Below are 23,468 nucleotides of genomic sequence, written 5' to 3'. Positions count from 1 at the left end.
ACCTCACATCGAGGTCCGTCCATGGGGGGGGGGGGGGGGGGGGGGGTTAAAGAGTTAAGGATTCGTCGGTGCCGCGGGAATAGCATGTAAGGTTAGATAGCTTGCTTTGGGTCATCGTTGCGCGTGCTTAGTGCGCTGCAAAAACGCTTAAGTTGTTGGAGCGGAAAGTATCGAAGACAGCGACTCCCAACCAGAGGGCTGATTGTTGAACTTGATAGACAAAGCAATAGACAAAGAAGACAAAAAGGATATGGAGGAATCCTATTGGTGGAAGCGGGTGGTTGCAATGGACGAAGGACGTAGGTAATAGACTAACCAACGGCAACCCACGAGAGACCCGATAGTTAGTCCATCATTTACCCCCTTAGTCTATGAGGAACTACCCATTTCGACCAAAAGAATCGTCCTATACTTCTTATGTCTTCTTTGTCTATAGCTTTATCTATAAATTTCAATAATCGGCCCGCAGGGGGCTGATTGTTGAAATTGATGGACAAAGCGATGGATAAAGAAGACGTAGGGAGTAGGGAGCTATGGTATTGGTTGAAATAGCTGGCTCCTGTAATCATGGCGACTAACTATAGGATCTCCCGTGTGTTGCCGTTAGTTAGTCTATTTTATCTACCCTCTTTGTCCATTGCAACCACCAATCCACCTATAGGATCCCTCCATATCCCTTTTGTATTCTTTGTCTATAGCTTTGTCTATTAAGTTCAATAATCAGGCTGGAGAGACAAACGGACCCTTCATTGCTATCCTTGCCTTATGGACTATGCCTTATGTCCCATAAGCGACGGTATGGGACAAATTTTTGACAGACTAGATGCCAAATCATTTTTGACAAACTCCTTTTAGATTCCATCAGATATCATTCAACGGACTGGAGAATTGCCGCTATTTAAGAAATGTTAAACCTTAGATGGTTTTTCTTTCCTTTCCTTTCGTTTCCTTCTCTTAACTGTTCCTTTTCTTTTCCTTCTTAAATTTTACATGATAAGTATCTCTTACAACGCTTTGGTGCGGATAGAGTTGACCTGACGACCTAACGCACCACAAACGTATCGAATTAGCATGATGTATATTCTTGAAATAAAACTTTCAGCTGATGAATATGCCTTGCAGTAAAATTTTAGACGCGCATATTATTACCGAGCAATTCCTTAAAATTCTAATTCTTCAACATTCTCTCCTCAAATTAGTGAAACTTTGTTACAAGCAGAATAAATGACCTATATTTTTCGTAATTAAAGGAAACCGAATAGAAAGTGATTAATTGCCAACTCGCATCAAGTATCTAACACCCCCCCCCCCCCCCCAATTATGTGACTTTAGGTTGAGTGACACTGCGGCAAAATAATTGAGTCAAGTTGCTTTTGGGCATTGTTGCCGATATGGAATCTTTACACGCATAAATATGAAACATACAGAAAATTTACTTCCATCCTTTAAAGATAAATTACGTTCGATAAAATCGCAATTTTATCTCAATTTATCACGATTTTTTGTCCGATAATATTACGATAAATCTCCATCGATAATATCGTGATTTTAAGGCAAATTTATGCGATGAAATCACATGTAAAAACAATTTTTTTTATCCGGTAATATTGCAATAAACCGACGTCGATAGACTTGCGATACGTTCTCTGATCAAATCGCATCTTATTGCAAACAATTATAAATTATTATTTAATTGTTATTTATAATTATTATTAATTCATTGCAGACAATTATATCGGGAAGGAGTGGATTTAAGATATTTGTGATAAGCTTAACGCGATTTTACTAACATAACGTGTACTCGGTTGACTGTGAATCTCATTTTTGCAACACACCCATCATAATCCGACAACAATGCGCATTTGGAGTGTCGACAGCCTTGAAAGGGAGACAAAGCGAGCTTTTGCAAACATTCTTGTAATTTTGAAACTTTAGAGACCACCCTCTCCCAGTGCTCCGCCCCCTCCCCCCGATGCACTCCCCCCAATTAATCCCATCAATCGTGGTTCCGTCCTGGGAGGAATCAAAGGGTCCAAGCGTGGACTCATTTTGGCGGGAACTTCTGTGATGGGCTCGCTTCCGATGAACCCATCCAAGTTAGACCTCATCGGGAACATCCAGTGGCTTGGCATGCTTTGCGATCTATCGATTGATCCACCATTTGAACCTATGAAAAAGGATCGATCGACAGGATGTTCGCAACGAACACCTTAATAATCGATTCTTTACCATAGCTTCAAATGGGGAAATAACGACACTCGATCATTCACGCCTCGGCACTGAAAATCTCTTTCTCCGGTATTGATTATGTGATTAGCATTGTGCTAGCCTTTGAACACTTTTGTCTGAAGTCCGTGTGCGATTGTTGAACACGATCAAGAGCCTTTAATATACTGACTATTCCCAGTCTGACGTCATGAACTCACGATTTACATGGAATTAAATTAGTACAATAGTGTAATCGTAAGCTATAAAATCGGTTTAGTTCTAATCGTCGTTGTATTATTAGGGGCACACAATTTTCATTCGCGGAAAAAACAGAAAAATGCCCTATCTGCCTGAGGTTTACGGGGAGACAATTCAACTCGCAGTTTTCAACTCATCGAAGGGCTCACCTATGAATTGAGGGGCTTGGAGGACAAGACGCATAAGTGCAGTCTTTGCTATTTCGAGAAATACGTGTTTGAAGCTTCGAAATTACATGGATCCTTATTGCGAGATGATGGTAGAGCGGCGTGAGAGCCCTCAGTAGCTGTCACATTTCCTCTCGTAGAAATCGAATTCACTGAGAAACTTGTGAATATATGTCTTCAAAAGTCTCAGACAATTTTGTTTATAAGTAAATCTAAAATATCTGAAAATTTTGAGAGAAAATAAGCAGAATTGCCCTCATAAATACATGATTTTTCCGAAAAAAAGGTTGTCAACTGAAGAATGTTCATACTGCGTTCTTCCTTAACATGTGGCAGCATACAACTAAATTCAAGTCAAATCCATCCTTACAACGAACAGGCTCTTTCTAAAGAAGCTTATCGTTAATGTAAATGGTGCCTCCCGGCTTTCGTAACGTCAAATTCTAAAAGCTCCCTCTCTCTATCTGATAAGCCTCTTCTGCCGTACTCAGGAAAAACGCCGTATGAGCCATCAGGCGTTGCCAAATTCTCTTAGAAATATCACGAATTATCAGGAAAATTAGCAAATCTTGCTCTGCTGATTTTTCAGATGATTTTGTCCGTAATGGGGAAATGCACACAAAAATTTCATTGCTTCATCTAAGAGTGCTGTATGAGCTGAGTTCGCAATATTTTTCATAATATTTCTCTGACATGGGAAATTGGAGAGTAATCGATTTAAAAGCGAGAAAGTGTGAGGCGATATGACGTCATCTGGCGGCATTTTCCATTTAAACACATGTATTTTAGCAAACTAGGTTATTTTGTCATATCCTCTCCAATAATTGTTCTATTTAGAAACCAAGGATATCCTCGTAATCAGTGTTCCTAGTAGTCTCATCTTAAAGATGAAATTTACAAAATTTCAGACACACTGAAAAAATTGGTACGCTGTTTCAACACCTAGAATGTCAAAACTGTGTCTGGTGATCCTAAGATGCTGTTTTGATTGCCCACGCAATTGAATTTGCATTCACAGGATGTAAAGTTAACTGCGGGGGCAGTAAAGGCAGCATCTTGGGATTACCAGACACATTTTTGACATCCTAGATGCTAAAACAGCATATCGTCACCTTCCAGGCAAAGTATCACAAGCGCCATGCGACGTATAAAAATTTCCGCAGCCATTTTATTTCTTTACTGAGAAATTGTTGGTTGAATCTGTTTGGAAATTTCACTAAATTTTATCGGCAGCACAAAGAAAATTCAGTGAAATTTTCGGACAGCTTCGTTGAACAATTTCTCTGTAAAAAAATAAAATGGCGGCGGAAATTTTTAAACGTCACATGGCGCTTGTGATACTTTGCCTGGAAGGTGACGATATTATTTTTCTCAGTGCACCTGCAAATTCTCCATTTGCTCTACAAAGTCTGAAAATTTCAAGGCAAAATATTCATAACCTCTCCCAAAAATAAATATTTTCGGAGAGGAAATTTGGCAACATTCGAATGTTCATACGATGTTCTTCCTCAGGACGGGAGTTTTAGATATCGGTAGGAAGAATTACCTACCGGGAATTCATCGGGAGGGACTCCGGTGTTGACGGAGAAGACGTGTCTAAGGACGTCGAGGGCTTTCTCGTGCTCGCCGCACTCGAGGAGGAACTTGGGGCTCTCGGGGAAGAAGCAGAGCCACACGGCCAGGATGAGACTCGGGATCGAGCACACCACGATGAACAGGTTCCACGAGGCGAACTTGAAGTGCGGCACTTGGAACAGGATCGGCAGCGGGATGATCAGCCACGCGATACCTGCAACAATATCCTCATATTTTTACACATCAACAAAAAATTTAAAAAAAAAATCTTAAATTTTAATCCACAATGACAGAGGCTCATTGTCACCATAGAGCACGTATAGTCGTAAAGTAGATGGGAGTTCCGAGCCCGGTGTGCGCCGAGCTTCGGTAACTTTTTCGATACATTTTCAATAGATTTTCGATCTAAAATATACATGTAGAAAACCTGGTGATTCATATCCTCTTTGTTTACGCCGATTTGCCGGGTCCCCTTGTATCGAAAACAATCGATTATGCATCGAAAAAGTGACCCGGCGTGACACAGGAGTCTCGGAATTCGGGACCTGGAAAATTTTAAAAGTAGCACCAGCTCTCCCATTTACAGTACGACTTTATGTACTCTATTCACTGCAAGGCAAGCATCAATTACTCTTGGGGATGTTTTCTGGCCTACCTCGGAAGTTGAAGGCGAAGAGGCAAAAAAGTACTGCGCGAGAGCGACTAGCGCACACCCTAAAAGAACGCTTCATCCCATTGCCGTGATAGTAGTGAAGAGAGCCATAAGTGCAATAATGGATTTTTGAGAAAATGGGCTCAGTAGCTTAAGAGCGGAATATTTTATTGAAAGGAGCCTCTGTTTTTTGTAAAATTGCCACCCATTATCCAGAAGACTCTTATAAATAATTGTAATTTGACCAATTTTATTTCAATTATATAAAGGATATTATTCCTTTTCAGGTTAGGCTATATTGTTAGACAAGACGGCCGCGGCTGGGAGTGCTATCTGCTGAATGCATTGAAGGTTGCGTTTTGGACACACAACAAACACACTTTCACGTTAGAAATTGGCAGGGAAGGGAGGCATTTTACTTAATAGCTGTCTTCTCTAACTCTCTAGAGTAATAATGCTAGTTACGACTGGCTTTTCTGAAATTACGTCATTTTTTACACTTACGGCATTCTCATACGTCTCATTTTCATAAAGCTAAGACAAATTTTGCTTCTTTGGCTATTTCCAGGGCCGTATTGAGGGGGTGGCCACATGGGTCGCGGCCCATGGCGGCAAATCTAGAGGGCGGCAAATTTTGCAATTTTTTTTAAATGTAGGTATAAAAAAATATAGGACTTAGAAAACAAAATTACAAACGAGAAAAGGCGACAAAATTTCTCATTTCCTGAGAGTGTAGTGATTTTTAATTTTATCGTCTTCCAGTTATACAAGAGACAGCACCTTTAATTAGTCAAGTTAAGAGAGAAACCAAACACGCAATTTGGCCTGGAACGGCGCGGCGCAGAGCGCAATGATGACGAGGACTTAAGATGAAAAGGAGAAGCCATCGGCGCGGCGATCGGCATGTAAACACATATCAACGCCTACAAGACTGCACGAATACTTCACGCGTTGCGCCAAACACGATGCGGTCTGCGCGGCGCGGCGGCGGACGTTAAAATCATCAAATCACATTCATGTTTGTTTTTTCATAATTTTTTCGTTCATTTCCTATGAATGGAAGGCCTTGTCCACATAGAGATAGGTTTACAAAACTTAACTTTTGCTTGTAGTGTTGACAGGGCTTTCCCAAAAAATGTGTTCAAAACGAGTAAACGCGTCTTATGCACCCCTTCCCCGCTGGCACGTTCACTTGATGGTTTTTATTGATGTTTCAATACGAATGAGAAGGGGGCGGCAAAATACAGGCGGTCCATGGGCGACAAGTAGGTAACTCTGGCCCTGGCTATTTCTGTGATTTCATCAAGAGATTACGCGAATTTTGAAGGAAACTCGATTTTGAAAACTTGAAAGGTACGGCTTTCTTCGCTACCACGGCAGTCTAGGTTAGTCTCGCGTAATATTTCAACCAGAATTCGCTTATACCACAAGGTAAAAAGAGCAATCAGGTGCACTACCGCGGCAGATATGCAATGCAATTCATCAATCACATGTTAATGTTTCCAAGGGTGATATTAATATTGGGCGTAGAGACCTATCGGCAAAAATGTTTATCAGGAGGCACTTGAGGATATAAATCAAAGGTCTACGGAGTCGCAAGACTCTGCCGAGACAAAGTAAATTGATGGTACACGGATTAGGACGGTGACAATGCGCGCGGACATGGCCGAAGCTGAGAGGCCAATAAACCAATCGAATCAAATCGGATTTACGGACCCGTTTTTCAAGAAGTTTCAAGAGCGACCTCGGACCTTTAGCACAATGAGATGTCAATGAATCGGATCCGGCGAATAAATTAAACAAGATGTAAACATTGTGTCACACGGTACGTGCGTGGCACCTTGGGCGCCCGGTCTGGATCCTCTCAGGACACTCCCATCGGAACTCCGCGGATCTGATTCGTGACGTCACGGTAGTTCCGGTTCCGCCGTCACCCGCCGCACAGAGGATCCAGTTGATGAGAGAGGTCGCACGTAAAAGTTTTACAGACACCGCAAATTTTGATGCTCGTCGTATCAAATCTTAAATTTTAGGTGGTCCATAAAGAAAATTAGACTGATTTGTGCTGTAAGGAACTTGAGGCGCCTCGAACCCAAAACCGGCAATCTTCATTGCCCTGTCTAAAAATTGTGCGATCATTATAATTCCATAATATTGAAAGAACTAGAAAGCTGCCATGCTAAGGAAAAACGCCGTATAAACATTCGAGAGTTGCCAAATTTCCTTCGCTAAAATGTTTATAATTTTGAGGTAATTTGAGAATATTTTCCCTTGACATTTTCAGGAACTTTAGGTGAAATTGTGTACGAAATTATATGAAAAATCGAAAGAAAAATATTCATAATTTTACCAGGAAATTCGTGTTTTATCAAAGGAACTTTGGCAACGCTTGAAGGTTCATACGGCGTTTTTCCTTAGCACGGCAGAAAGCCTCCACGTTCAAGTTTCCTTGTGAATTTTCTGTTATCAAGCGAGAATATTTAGAAAAATGTTTAAAAAAGCCAAAGGTTTTGGTCGCTCCTCGCAGAAAATTACAATGATTGCGCAATTTACAGATGGGGCAATGGAGATTACCAGTTTTGGTTCTGGACGCCACAACTAGAGACGTGTCGGAAAGATGGAGTGTGCTCGTGCAAGCTGCATAAAATACAAAGTAAAAGAGTGCGTGATCACTTTTGGCAAAATGGAAAAGTGGGATTTGACATTAAATCAAAAGGAACTAAGCGCCAAAATATGCTAACTCATGAGCCGCGGGGCTATGACAAGAGCGTTGTGGACAGGGCTCATGTTCAACTGAAGACTCGCGACGTGAATCTCCTCGTCCCCTCAGTCGACGCTGACGTCACTGGCGTTTTACAATTCCCATTCATTCTTACAGCCTCCAGCTAATGAGCACACTCCTTCTTTCTCACCTGTCTCTGGTTTCTTTAAGCATGAATACGTCCAATTTCACGAGAGAACCAACGCAAATGGGACCAATTTTGAACCCTTAAAGTTTTGCACGAACGGAGTTATAAGCTTTTGACTTTCGACTTTTGACATTTTGTTCGACTTCTCCGATTGATTTATTTCATTGTGCGGCGTTCCGACGGTATAGTCGTTAATCAGCGACATTTCTATATCTTTGGTTGCGTTTGATTTTTGCAAAGCTAAACTATTCTTGGCACCTATTTTTGGTGAGTTTCACAAATTGAAGGGGCTACTTTCTGAAATTTCTTGAAATTAAATTAAAATAAGTTGAAAATTGCTGACTGCCTAACTTTCTTACAGATGGAAGTCATTTTGCTGATTGTTTAGATTCGGCATGAACTGACCAAATGATGTAAAAATATTGCAATTTTATGGTTGAAAACATTTCAATTTCATTGCCTTGCATTGTGGGATTTTTCTAATATATTCGTTGCACTGTGCTACTTGGGTAATTGATACAATTATTACTGGGAAACAACGCTGAATTAAAGTCAGCAAAGCGCGGGGCTCAACCGACTTCAATATCTTAATCCTGCCATGGTATCACCTTCAGAATTGAGCTTTGAAAGTTGAACCTAGGTGGCTATTATGCGTTGCCGTATTAGGAACGAGAATCATTAAAAGGCCGGCTCGACGCTGGATGTCTTTACCTCAGTTTCAAATAACGACAGTTATTAAAAGTGAAGACTGCATTGCGCAGGCAAAAGAGATCCGTTTATAGAAAAGTTGAAGAAAAAAATCTTAATTAGCAGTGGCGATTAATGTGGGCTTCAGTGGATCCAATCACTTAAGTCGCCAATCCTTGTGCTCCCTGATTTCAATCATCATTGAACAACTGCATTACGCCTAATGTGAAATTTACGGCAAATCCTTGTGCTTAGGTCTTTTCTTAAGACAATCCAATATAATCAAATCTGTTTTTGTTTCGTTTCGTCGGAGTCTGAACACATGTTAATTTTTTTACGAACTCACTTTCCTTGGTCCTAATTGATTAAAGAGAGTTTATGCACGATCGTCTGTCCTCATTCTGAAAATCAAACGAAATTTTCCAGCAGATACGCTGTTGGTTCAAAAAAGAGGAATTGGGACTATATGACATTTTTTGGGGGAAAAATCGAGTGTTTAACACATCATATTATACTTAGGTGGAGCTTGATACAAAAAAATTGAAATAATTTTTTTTTACCACTGGATTGCAATATTTTTATATCATTTTGTCAATACATTCCGCTTTCGAACGATCAACAAAATAAGCACTATGTATCAGAAAAGTAAGCGATTGGCAAAGCAAACGAATATTAATTGTGCGACTTAATTTAATTGCAATACATTTCCCAGTAAGAGGCGTCCCTTCCATCAGTAGATAGGCAACATAAACAACACTCCTATGCATTAGCACTAACTTTACCATATAATTGAAATTCATTGAAATCTGTGCCACTTAATGACTAACATCCCTGTCACAAAAATAGCTCAGTGCGATGAAAATATTGAAATAAAATTGCAATTTAATGCAATAAAAAAATCAAACTTTTGGCCATGAAATTGCAATATTTCTCCAGCAATCGGTCAATAAATACAACTTTTAATCGATCAATAAGATGACCTCCCCAGATGAGAAAGATCGATAGTTTTCAATCCAAAGAAAAATTTGCAACTTATTTCATATTCGTGGAAATGATTTTCAATGAGCGGTGCCCCTTCAATTGGTAAATAGGCAACATACACAACACCCTCATGTAGTAGCTATAATTTTACTATGCAATTGCAAGTTATTGCAATCTATACTACTTCGGCACTAATACCCTTGCCAGTGACTATTTGGACCGCGTTAAACAGAAAGGAACCAAGCCACATCAGCTATTGCCAAATTTAACAAGGACATTTTATTTTTTACGAGAGAACGTTTAAACAGATTCCTTTGAAAATTTTAAGGAATTTGCTTTGTATTATGGAGAAAATTCACTGAAATTTGCTTAAAAATCTGCACAACCGTTTTCATGTAAAAACTTAAATTGCCCAATTAAATTTGGCAATAGCTGATGTGACTTGGTTCCTTTCTGTTTAACGCGGTCCATTTATTCTCTGATCGGATTTTCCGAAGACGAGATCTCCACTGAAAATCCATCCCTGTAAAAATCTGACAGTGGTATACTTGACAACATTCGCGTCTGGTATCGACCACCTGTGGACGGCTTTCAAGTCGGCGAGTATAAATATTATTACAAGGAAGGGTCTTTGCCACTTGTCGTGGAGCCGTGGGACTGTCCGCGGATTTTCCCGTGACAGCTCTCGCCACAATACATGCGTCCATCGTGATTTATACCGGAGGCTCGGACGTCGGACGCGACGTTTGAACTTGGGTCTGCCACCGCCACGCTGACACTGCCCTCGGAGTCGACGTCCATCGCGCCACCGCCCTGCTCTATAATTCTCAAAATCCTTTCAATAAGGGTCACGCCGCATTCCGCGGCGGATCTCTCATTGCTACCGTGCCAACAGCTAGCGCACCCATTATGTGAACTAGAGTCCCTTTATACTGAGAGTCAAGACAATTTGAATCCATTTGTGATTGGTTCCCGTATTTTAGGCCTCCACAGTGTCACAAACGGGAATAAAGATTACATTTTCACCAATTGCAAAGATTATAATCTGGAATGGACCAGGGAATTACGGGTTCGGCAAGGAGCAAACGGAATGAGAGGAGGAACGGAGAAAGGCATTTGAGAATGGGCCGATCAAAGATTACGAAAAACGTTCAATTTCTGTAATCTTTATTCCCGTTTGTGACATCCATGAGCCGAATTGTCTTGACTCATAAAGGGACTCTAATGTGAACTAGAGTCCCTTTACAGAGAGAGTTGAGACAACGTGGCTTTTGGAGTCACAAACGGGAATAAAGATTACACAAATCGGACGTTTCTTGTATAATCTTAGATCAACCCATTCTCGAATTCCTGTCTCCGTTCCGCCTCTCAGTCCATTTGTCCCTTGCTGCACCCCCAATATCCCGGTCCTTTCCAGTTTAAAATCTTTGTAATGGAGAATTTGCATGAAGCTTTTTTATTGCTTCATCTGAAAGTGCTCAAAGAGCTGATTTCACAGTATTTTTTATAATTTTTTTCTGATATGGGAAATAGTATAAAAATAGATTTAAAAGTGAAAAAATGCACCGTCTAGTGACGTCATCTGGCGGTATTTCCCATTTAAACACCCGTATTTTAGCAGATTAGATCATTTTGTCATGTTGTCCAATTCATGAACCAAGGGTATCCTCGTGTTCAGTTCACTAAGTAGTTTCCACTTAAACATGAAATTCATCAAATTTTAGACACCTGCAAATTCTCTATTGGTGAAAATGTACAATCTTTATTCCAGTTTGTGACACTGTGAAGGCTTAAAATATGGGAACCAATCAGAGATGAATTCGCATTGTCTTTACTCTCTTAGTATAAAGGGACTTTAATGTGAAATAGCTTTTCACTCCGAATCTCATATCGATGGTTAAAGTGCGAAACCTCGTATCTCCGTTCAACGGAGTCCGTTGTGATGTTTCAAAATTTGTGCACCTATTTTGTTCTTCGAAGAAAAACGAGCCAACTTTACAACTTGGACATATAGAATATTCTGTTTACGGAGATGAAAAATCAAATAAGTTTTTAAGAAATTACGTTAACTATTCTTCTGAAGAAGAAAATGAAGTATGACACGGAGTTTGCAATGTCGCAAACGGAGATATGTGGTTTCACTCATGGCCATCGATATTTGGGTTGTTTCAAATAACTTTCCTCTATTTAGACGTTTTGTCCTTACTGTCGACCATTAAGGAGAACTTTAATTCAAGGATAGTAAAATTTTAAATGTTCGTAACCATACAAACTACTTGAAGTTTTGGAACAAGAGATAGCATTGTTACGAATGTCCAATCTACGTGCAAATGGGATGAGATGATACCTTCCGAAATATTCCCTCTTTGCCCTTTCCATCTATCAAGGTATCATTTTTGCTTTGAATAAAATCTCTAGAGTGTCACCTGGTAATGCGATGATTCCGAAGGTCCAGAACAACTCCATCCAGCTAAGAACTTTCTCCCTGAATTCTGTCGGTTGAAACTCTCCGAGGTAAGGGAAACAGATTCCCATTGCTCCGGCTATTCTATAAACAGGACCAATATAAATTTAGACAATGAGTTATGTTCACTGTTGTGAGTTATGAGTTACATTCCACATTATAGTTTACATTTTTGAAGATAAAAATTAAATATGTATGCAGATATGTATGTATGAGAATATGTGTCCAGTAATTGATGTTACACAACTCTTATGTGCGCGTCATTTCAAAAGGAGGCAGGAATGAGACGAACGTCATTTTTCTTGACAGGAAAAGGGGTGATTCCCTCCAAACATCATCAAAAACTCACAGAAACGGACCACAATCATCTAAAAAAGATCAATTTTCCTAATTCCTCTTTGTGTTCTAAAATGTCCTCCGCAAGATTCACTCTGATTCAGTAAAAAACAAAAAAATATGAATTACCAACATTTTTGTGACATAAAAAATGTCCATCCAAAACCTTTCTCAAGGAGAATGGACTAATGCAAATGCTGTTTTTTCGTTTTTAGTATCTAGTATGTTTATTTCAGTATATGAAGCTAGCGTAGAGCCAGCTGCGTTATGTGTCAAAAAAAAAAAAAAAAAAAAAAATGTAAATTAACAAAAAGTTGAGGCAATTCCATCAGGGCCTGGGTTTTTTCCCTGCTATTTTTCCCAAACATTTAAAATAATAGAGTTGACTCCTTTCCCCCTAAAAATTTTGGAATACACTCGGTTAAACATTTTTGGTTGCATTTACGGGAGGGCATTTAAGGGAAATTTTTCATTTTTAACCATGAAAACCTAAACAAAGAAGGTCCAATACGCATCAATAAGAGTTTATTACTTGCGATAAAAAATACCTAACACGTAACTGAGAATAAAATATTTTTAAACGGCCAAGGTATCAATGTTGAGTTTTAATAGAACGAGATAAGTAATGAATCTAAAAATATCATCAGAAATGAGATGTCTCTTCCCACTTGGATGTAACCTTACTGTTTTACCTTTGAAGCTCAAGTGGGTGAGAGCTTGAGGGTTGAATACCTTTTTCCTCCTCAAGCAGTCAATTGACGAGGGAAGATAATCTCAACAAGCCTGGCAGCCGCCATTAAAGCTTCGTAGGCATCGGTTTAAAAGTAACATTTATGTTTTGTATGTTTCTTGTATTCGGTGTCACATTATTTCAACATTGATGCGCGTGCACAAATAAGATAATCTAAACATCACCTGATCGTCGTTGCTGATCGTCGTTAACTATAACTAACTAACTAACTAAATTTACTGAACGGATTGGCGTTTCCGTTTAGTGAGGAGAAGTGAAAGTATTGAAGAATAATTCGAATAATTTCGAGATTCTTCAAGACTTCTATAGACGACCGACGAAAAATTCTACAGAAATTCGAAAAAAAAATCACGTAAACTCGTTATTACGTAACGCTGTGTTTTGTACCTCCCTCTGACCACAGTACCCTGTAACGCCGCGTAACGCTGGCAAAGACAGTGTTACTTAACGCGTTTACGCCAGCGAGCGTTACGAAATTGAGGGACGACCCCATACTCGCATGTCACTCGTACTATGAAAAAATTCAAAGGTAAACTGCTCACCCGAATCCGTTGAAGAATCGGCAGACCATGAAGAGACTGGAGAATTGAGATATGCTGGAGAGCAGTCCGAAGATACCGTCCATCAGGAGAGCTGCCACTAGAACAACTTTTCGACCCTGGGTGTCGGCTAGACATCCCCAAAAATAGGAACCTAGTAGCATCCCTGAAATCAAATACGTCCAATTTTTAGTGATCTGCGTTGAATTTCCAGTTAAGACACGATGTTCGTCGTTGTAGATGGTTGGATGATCGAATCCACCATTTCTGAAAGGTTGGAAATTCTTCAATGAAAGTTCATGAGCTCTGGCGCCCGTTTTTTATGATGAAAATTAGGGCTCAAGAACTTTCAAACTTCCGCTGCCGCTCGTGGAATGAAGTGAGAGAAGTCGGATTTGATGCGTAGTGGAGATTTTGAAAGTTAGCAGCCCTGTTTTTCCTTCATTTAAATCCATTGAAAATATCGATTTAAACGGAGGGAAAACAGTATTGCCAATTTTCATGAATCGCCGCTGATGATGTGAAAACTTTAAAAGTTTACATCTTCGTCAATACAAGACGTGGAGTGGAAGTTTGAATGTGATTCTATTGGTGTTCTTGTTGTTGCTTCAATAAACACCCCTAACACGAGTTCCACACGACAGAAAGATAGGCAATTTGCAACGCAGTGAAAAATTGCAAGCCATTTTAATTTCGTTATACTAAATTTCATCAGGATATGCCCCTTCAATTGGGTGATAGGCAACATACACAACACTCCAATGCAGAAGCAATAAGTTTACCGTTTTACCAATATAGCAATCTTCGATACTGGGATGTAAACCAGACCTTATGTTTTGCTAAAAACCCTGGTTGCGTTTTTACTTTCTCGCTCCCCTAGGGTAGAGGAAGTATTGTCATCCTCCAAGAAAAAAAAAAGTTGAAATTTCATCATTTCTAGACGTTTTAAGGTCCCTGGAGTCAAAGTAACCATACTTGAAAAAATGTGTGTCCGTCCGTCCGGCGTCCCCCAAATCTGTCTACAGCGATATCTCAGAATCTATCTATTCGATCTCATTCAAAATTTGCAGAGAACGCCATATCTATGGTCTCCTTATGCACATACGCTATAATTGGGGGGGGGGGGGGGGCTAGGGGCCAAACCTAATTCTTAGCAAAATCAACGGAAAGCTCACTGTGCCGGACTGTAGATTTTGAAAAAATGCCTTTAATCCTTTGAAAGTTGACACAAAACACCACCTGAGTCATTAATTTAAATTACTGAAAGATCTTTGGACTAAACTTAAAAATTGGAGGGATACGGGTCCCCTACCGAGGGCACTTTTTTGCTCCTGCCATGGGGGTGTCTTCTCATGAATTCCTCATGAGTTTAAGACCCTCCCCAGCCTCAAAGTTGGGATTATTTTGAGGAGTGTCATAAAATTTAGCCTTGCGCTGTTGAAAAAGATGGTTTAACTGGGCGCATCTCATTATATTCCTTTGATAACTCTCCGAAACCTCTCGGGATTCGACCCTGGGCGCCCTCCTCGGAGAGGGTCTTGGTTCCCGGTGGATTTGGGTCAGGAGCGCGCGCGACGGCGACGAGGGACATGCAGAAATCATCGGGCGATGCTCATTGCTCGTCGATCCAGTCAATTACGCAATATTTATAATTGAAACGATGCGGTTGTGACGTGAGTGCAATTCCCACCCCCACTCCGCGCCCCCTCCCCGGCACCCCCACCGCCGCGCCCCCCACCAATGGGATTGAATTGACCATTGTCGCCGGCGAATGAGAGCATTAATTAATCGTAAGCCCCTGGAATCCGCAGTTAATCGCACCGCTTTTTGTACAGCTGTTACTTATTGTTACTCTCTCCGACCTCACTCCCTCCTTGCCGCTTCTTTCGGAAAAACTCCGATTCTTCGATAGCAACCGCGGGTTACGTGAGGCATTGCCGCCGTGCTAGAGGAAAAACGCCGCATGTGCCTTCTGGCGTTGCCAAAATTCTTTCGATGAAATACAAATTTTCAAGGAAACAGTTGGATGTTTTCCCTCCAAGTTTCAAACAATTTCACTTACAATTTAATTTAAAGTATGTGAAAATTTTAAGAAAGAGTAGTCATAACTTTCTTCATAGATTAATGTTACATTAGGGGAAATTTAGCAACTCCTAAAAGCTCATGCTTCCTTTGCACGATAGAATTGATAGTCCCTTTATACTGAAGGCAAAAACTGTGCGGATCCATTTTTGATCCCTGGTAAAAATTGGCAGTAGAATCTGTGTTCCAAAATACCATAGACCTACAGCCGGCTGTAAGATTTCCAATAGCTTCTATAGCCGGCTATACAATTTGTTATAGCCTTTTATAGCCGATGGCGACTGAGCAACAGCCAGGCGATAAAGTGTATGCTAAACGTTACTAATTACGGATGCTAGGACTTGGTGAGTTTTTGGAATACTGCTCTCTTTTTGGGCCGTAGTATCCCGATTTATTTTGCGAGGAAAGCTCCGTACTTTTGATGGATGCCTGCCATTACTAATATATTAGAGCGCCTTCAGTTTCGTATGATACTGTGCAATACCTCTGGTGTGAAATAGTTGCTTCAAGCGCCGTGGCAGGCGGGCAGCCAGCGCGGAACACGCATTGGCGCCTACAAACCTAACAGGGATACTTCACGCATTGCGCAATGCGTGAAGTATCCCTGTTAGGTTTGTAGGCTCCAGTGCGTCGCCGCTCCGCTTTGTGTTAGGCTCTAATATTTAATCTGGCGGAGTCAGCGTTTTTCAACTCATGATTTTGAATTGTTTGCACATCCTGTATGGACTATTCTCATTTTAATTGATGAAAAAAAAAATATGTTTTAAAGGAAAATATAATGTGTGTTTTGTAAATAATAAGGTAGTTCCGTATCTATATAGATACCTTAAAATCAAGAACTATTACATACATTTGAAAACTGAATGTATTATTGAAAAAAATAACGTTAAAATAACGTTTTATATTGAGAATTCTTCAAAAAATGCAGGCAGTTTCCTCATAGAGCGCTGCCCTGCTCTTTGTGGTTTTCCTAAAAGGAGGGAACAATTTTAAGCACTGAACGTTTGGTTCTCATGCTACAATACTTCGTTTCTCTCACGAAAGAACGTAACTATATTTCAATGTTGCCAATTTTTCCGTCAGATATTGTAGTTTTACTTGGAGAATCTTGGATATTTTATACTGAAGATTTCACTGATTTTTCCTCTGATCTCATTAAAAAATCAGAACAATTTTGGACGAAAATCCCAAAAGTACTTTCTTGTAAACAAATTGATTTTTTGAGTCAATTTGACAACCTTGGAATGGAGTTACGTTCTTTCGTCCAGGAGACGACGAATACGCTTGTCTAAGTTTGATTTTATTCTTATGTTAGGCAACCGCGCGCCAACAGTTGATGAATAAGAGAAACCACAAATGGCCGAGGAACGGAGCCTTTAGCAGGGAGCTCAATTAAACTTGAACTTCCGCTCAGCTATCGAGGAAAAAAAGAAGAGAAGAAAAAAAATATTACTTTTCATATGTTAGGATTACTTATTGTTTCTTCACTATCCGAGAGTTTCAATCGCAGCGCAAGCTTATTTTAAAATATTAGAATATACTTGATGGGGGAAGGAAATAACTAAGCTGGGGACTCCGAGCCGTTCAGTTTTATATCCAAGCGTTAATTTACTTTTGGTGATGGCATTTGTACAGCCGTTGTTACTAAGACCTGTTGTTATTTCTGTCATATTTAAAATTACGATTCAAGCGATCGAGGACTTCTTATCCGCTAAAAGGGCGTATGATGTATAAAACTTGTGTACAACTATGACTTCTTATTCGGCAAAAATGTGCACGTAACTCTGCTAAGAGTGTAATTTGCAGCAAATGAGATTCATCCACAGCCGACTTACAGCCAACACAATTGTGGATACAGAATTGGAGCAGATTCAGAAAAAAATTCATAGAGAGCTCTTGGATAGGTTATTATATAGTGATTAAAGAACTGCGTTTCACAATTTCAGCGACACTGAAGAGCCTCATACTCGTACGCCTTTTTATTGAAGTTTTCGCCGAGAATAGCTCAAAATAATTCCTTAAAGATCTCTCTTTTCAAAAATTCCGAGGAATTCTCCGGACCCTCTTTGCAACTGAGAAAAGTGGGGGGGGGGGGGGGGGGCTCGATTAGTGGGGTACATTTCTGTGCCCTCCAGGCCCCTTTTGATGAAGTGCCTTTCAGTGATCCCCCCCCCCCCTTCAAAAAAAATTCCTCGCCTCAAGATTACATTCAAGATTAAGTTTTACATTATAAGAAACTTTCACCATAGAATACGGACAAGAAAAATAAGAAAAGTTTTAAGTCATCAATTTACCGAACATGGGTGCTGCGTTGAGCCATCCTTTGTCCTGTGAGGTGAGCTGGAAGTCGCATTCTGCCGAAGGGAGCACGAATGATATGATTGTGACTCCGATTGCGAGATCGGCGTAAATCAAACCGCAGACCGCCAGCAAGAAGTAGTGAAATTTACCAAATTCTGCAAATGAAAAATAAGATTCATTAGAAACAGAGGAACATGTATGTAGCCATAATTGATTCTGAACAGGGCCGGATTAAGGGGGTGGCCACATGGGCCGCGGCCCACAGCGGCAAATCTAGAGGGCGGCAGATTTTGCAATTTTTTTAAATGTAGGTATAAAAAAATATCGGATTCAGAAAAAAAAATTACAAACGAGAAAAGGCGACAAAATCTCTCATTTCCTGAGAGTGTAGTAATTTTTAATTTTGTCCTCTTTCAGTGTTACAAGAGACAGCACCTTTAATTAGTCGAGTTAAGGGAGAAACCAAACACGCAATTTGGCCTGGAACGGCGCGGCGCAGAGAGCAATTATGACGAAGACTTGAGATGAAAAGGAGAAACCATCGGCGCGGCGATCGGCATGTAACACATATCAGCGCCTACAAGACTGCACGAATACTTCACGCATTGCATCAAACACAGTGCAGTCATTGCGGTCAGCGTGAAACGGGTAGCGCCTACAAGGATGCATGAATACTTCACGCATTGCGCCAAACACGGTGCGGTCTGCGCGGCGCGGCGGCGGAAGTTAAAATCATTAAACCACATTCATGTTTGTTCTGTCATAAATTTTTCGTTCATTTCTTCTGAATGGAAGGCTTTGTCCACACAGAGATAGGTTTACAAAACGTAACTTTTGCTAGTAGTGTTGAAAGGGCATCCCCAAAAAATGTGTTCAACACAAGTAAACGCGTCTTATGTACCCCTCCCCCGCTGGCACGTTCACTTGATGGACTTTATTGATGTTTCAATACGAATGAGAAGGGGGCGGCAAAATACAGGCGGCCCATGGGCGGCAAGTAGGTAAATCCGGCCCTGATTCTGAATACTATGAAATACATATAGAATGGCGTGGGTGCAGGCCCTGCAAATAAAAGCTAATCGTAATGATTAACGGGAGAGTCATTAGTCAAGTCGATGACCAAAGTGCAAAACCACGTATCTCCGTTCGAGACATCTCAGAATTCCTGTCATATACTTCATTTTTTCGATGGAAAACGAGACAAACTAATCCAGACATTCGTCACAGATCAACGGATTAAACATCGACAATGAAAGTCGAAAAACAAGTGATTCGATTTGCGACGCTACAGATATATGTTCTTGCATTTTATTTTTCAAAACGGAACTATTGAACACCATAATTTGGAACTTTTATTGATTTTCCTACATCATAAACTTTTTTTCTGCTAAAATTTCAGATGTTGGAGTTCATTATTATCTTTTTTAGAGAAATGAAATATCAACGGAGACTCCCAGATGTTGCAATAGAAACAAGTAGTTTTTTACACTTAACATCGACTTATGAATGACAAAATACTCCAGTGGGGCCAATCCTCATCGGCAAGCTCCGTCATCGGTTTTCCATCCCATTCGGGAAAATATTTCCGTTCGTCCCCACCTCTTCATAAGTAAAATTTCTCCTCACGTTGTTTCATCACGATTTTTTTCATCCGGTGAATCTTATTATTTAACCTCTTTGTTTTTTCTCGAGACAGATAATTGGGGTTAGGATACCTAGCTTAAGCCTTATTAAACTAATAATCCATTGAAAAACGTCAACTTACCAGCACAAGTAACTGCATGTTCGAAAGTCGCGTCATTTTCCACAAAATCAAGACCTGGAACAGGAAAACGATATGAGTGATTGGTTGTTTAAAACATTTGAAAAATGGGAACAAATGACCACTAGACTATTGAGAAGAAGAAAAAGAAGATGGAGGAGGAGGAGGAGGTGGAGAAGAAGAAGGAGGCTTTTGAGGATAGAGTCAAGCGATGTATTTATCAACAAAGCAGTATTACAACAATTCGTGGCTCCCTGTTGGAGATTTTGCATAGCTCGGTAACTGAAGGCACTTTCTCGCGATTAGAGACGCGCCCACTCCTGGGCTGTGACTCTGATTCTGAGCAGGAAAAAGGCCTGCTTTAATATTCGTACCTTGTTTAGTGGTTCCTTGTTTATCCTTAAACTTACAATACAAAAAACAATTTCGTACATAATCACAATGATATCAAGTGTATGCAGTGAGGGGCTCGGAGGACAAGGCGCCTAAGTGCAGCTATTGTTTTTTCGAGAGATACGTGTTTGAAGTTTCAAAATTACATGGATACCCGTGGAGTGAGTTCAAACTAACTTTTTGTGCTTAAAAATTGAAATTTGGGAGCGAATTTTTCACAGATAATTCATTAAGACTGGTTTTAATTGAAATCATTAGTAACTCAAATTTTTCGAGAATTGCACTCATGCGCCTTGTTCTCCAAGCTTCTCAAGTGAGATTGAGTGTGTTATACGATGATATCATTTGGACTACATTTTGAAATTTGGAAATAGCTCATTCTCCAAGCTTCTCAAGTGATATTGAGTGTGTTATACGATGATATCATTTGGACTACATTTTGTAATTTGGAACTATAAATTCTTGCCCGGTTTAAAAACAACGTATGTGCCATTAGCTTCCCTATGCACGTGAGTGTTTTTTCAGATGAGCCAGAATTTATAGTTCCAAATTGCAAAATGCAGTCCATTTTATTCCTCGAGGGATTTTTAGCCCCGAGAAAACACTTTTTCGCCAGTGCGTTTGGCGTGAACCCACGCTTTACAGGTTATTATATTTCGCGCGAATGCAAGTCGTTGAATGACACGTAACGGCATGTTACTCTCTCGGCACCGTCGATTTATGTTTGCCTAACTGTGCTCAAAGTAGCGGGGATGCGGTGGAGCCGGAGCATACTTTACGTTTATCGCCAGGCTGATGGGCTGAAGTGTATCCGTTTCTCAGCGATAACGCCTAAAAAGCGCGAGGATGGAATCGCGCCCACCCCCCGGCGATGGTTTTAATCAAAGACGCATGTAAAATGTTCAAAGGCGGAACAGCATGCTCCAGCCTCATAACAAAAAGGATCTGATGAAGAGGATAGGAAAAAGGAGATTTCCTGTGTTGTCTGATTGGGAACGAAACTATAAACAATGGGCGCAGAAAAATACAGGATTGAGAGTGGGTTTCCGGAAAATTAAAACTGAACGCTGAACCGACTGCACAGTAATCAAAAGTAACTGACACTTGATGCGTTGGGTGCAGGAGGGGCATTTCTTGGTTGCGGTGTTTTAGAATCTCCGCCGCTTATTTGTATTTCAGCAAGGAAACTATTCGGTGAGTTTTCTGAAATTCTTCAGTTTCAGCATTGTAAAAGTATTAGGAAAATGCAGTAAAAGTTTCTACAAATTCTATATATTTGCTTTAATTAGAAAGGATGAAACTTAAGTGGAGATTCTGGGACACGCTTTTTGAGACAAGTCCTTTCGGTTGATCCGACCAAAAAAAAAGTAACTCAAAGTAATTTAACTGTAACCTTAAGACATTTTCATCTGTTTGGTTTAGAAGTATGTCTGAACCCAAATGGACCACTAGACAAGGTACGAATTTAAGCATTCTGATACATGTCTCTTGATCAGAATTTCACGTAGAACACGATTCGCGCAACGAAAATTACCGAAATCAACTCCTTACGAAGATATTAGCGTTTTTATTTCACATTCGTTACGAGGAATTTGAACTGCCCGCTCTTAAGAAACTCAAAGCTGTACGTGAGTCAAATCGTGCACCACAACGGGTTCAGCAAGCTTCTCAATCGAGCAACGTTCATTTCCCAGCATGTGTTGTTCAAACTATAAACAACTTGCTATAGCTGAGCCAAAGCGTCAAGATTGAGGTTGCCAGATTTTTATATCGCATAGACTGTCATGATGACGTTTAGCGCGCGATGTAAGTCACGTAGAGCATTGAGATTTCATGAGCGGATGGTTCGAATTCACGCATCAAGAATCATTAAATATCTTCGTAAGGAGTTGATTTCGGTAATTTTTGATGTGCGCATCGTGTTTTACGTGAAATTTTAGTTATGAAACACGTATCAGAATGCTGAAATTCGTGCCTTGTCTACTGGTCCATTAGAACAATCTTCCCATCGACTATCGTCGCATGTATAATTCGTAATTAATTGCATTTCTCATGCTGAGCAAAAGTGAGTGTAGGCATTCTATGACATATCAACGAGCACAGCGTAGGAAAAAGTCTTTTGTGGTTGGCCAAGGTAAGGTTTAATGCGTGAAATAGTTCAGATTATTTGCTTAAATCAGGATACTCTCTGAAATTCAGAAAGTATCGCTCGAAATTTATCATGGATTGAAGACCATATCTTTATGCAAAAAACGTTTGGTACCTACTCCCCTCATGCATAGTTTATTGTACGATTTCTAATATTCATGGACGCCAGTAGTTTTGTGCGTTGTTTGCTGAGCAAAAATTGAATCTTTGAAAACCCTCACATCTTTCTCAAATCTTAAGCATGTGCAAAATACAGCCCACATTTTAGGAAGAAAAGAGCAGATATACTATAATTTTCACTGAAATATTTACTAGACACTTTGTCGTGCAACACTTCCGCCATTTCACTCAAAAAATCATGTTCGTGTATTTAAGCTTGCGTTACTTCAGATTACTTATGTCATTTCATTTTATTCAAATAAGAATGGTCTCCGTGTTTGTTCCAAATTCCGTGCGAATTATCGACTATTCTTTTAGAATTTTGCACTTAAACGTCAAAATTATTTTTTCAGCAGTAGGTATGAAGAAAATTAAAAAACCAAACAGAGGACGACTCATTGAAGTAGATTAAAGGAAATTCTTTATATTATGCACAACTACCCAATTTTTTGCGATTTCGACGGCCGGTAACGTTGCAATGTATTTCTCAAATTATTGACACTGTTACGATGAGAGTCAGTAATGGTTTACTTATAGGCACAATAGGCAACGCTGGAATGAAGTCATGATGTATGTAAGAGAAACAATCGAAGCTTTAGTTAGTGTCGCATGCAACGGTCATCAACTGAATTCAATATAACGTGTGGATGCAACTATTCGAGCTCCATGGATGTCCGTGTTGCATACACACGGAGGTGAAGGCGTTTTGACGGTCCAGGCACTCACCACTTCACCAGCAGCGATCAGGGTTGTTGTTCAGAAGGATTTTACAGCAACGATCAAAAATGGCAGACTAGCGCTTTTAATACTCCGCGTGACAGTACCACAGTCAAGTTTTACACATCCACAGGGAAAGTATACCAGGAATCGCTGATTTGTCCAAAATATTTTTGATCTTAAAGAAATAACCTGTATTCTAATTATCTAAGCGTCGAAAAAATCAGAGTGTGGTGGAAGGACACAAATACCATCATCATTCTTTAGAATGGAGTTCCTGCATATCAGAGGGATTTGCGATTTAAGTTCTCTGCTTCAAGTAAACTTTTGCGAGGAAGACGATGGTGCCACTGGTTTTTTCTATAAAAAACCTCAGGCT

At 40.1% G+C, this 23,468-nt stretch overlaps 1 protein-coding gene across 2 annotated transcripts in view; it reads right to left on the bottom strand.

The window, feature by feature from the left end:
- Window positions 1-23,468, bottom strand: part of LOC109042592 (synaptic vesicle glycoprotein 2B) — an 82,692-nt gene that overhangs the window by 14,123 nt on the left and 45,101 nt on the right. For both annotated transcript variants that reach the window (XM_072300169.1, XM_072300170.1), the window contains exons 3-7: window positions 19,676-19,729; window positions 17,904-18,065; window positions 13,531-13,693; window positions 11,864-11,985; window positions 4,184-4,422 (exon numbers count right to left, since the gene is read on the bottom strand). In XM_072300169.1, the coding sequence (XP_072156270.1) occupies window positions 4,184-4,422; window positions 11,864-11,985; window positions 13,531-13,693; window positions 17,904-18,065; window positions 19,676-19,729 (740 nt within the window). The remainder of the gene's footprint in view (window positions 1-4,183; window positions 4,423-11,863; window positions 11,986-13,530; window positions 13,694-17,903; window positions 18,066-19,675; window positions 19,730-23,468) is intronic.

The sequence above is a fragment of the Bemisia tabaci genome, chromosome 4, assembly GCF_918797505.1.
Source record: "Bemisia tabaci chromosome 4, PGI_BMITA_v3".
In the NCBI taxonomy this organism is placed as follows: Eukaryota; Metazoa; Arthropoda; class Insecta; order Hemiptera; family Aleyrodidae; genus Bemisia; species Bemisia tabaci.
The sequence above is the reverse complement of the archived record's forward strand: the minus strand, read 5'-3'. Positions and strand labels throughout refer to the sequence as shown.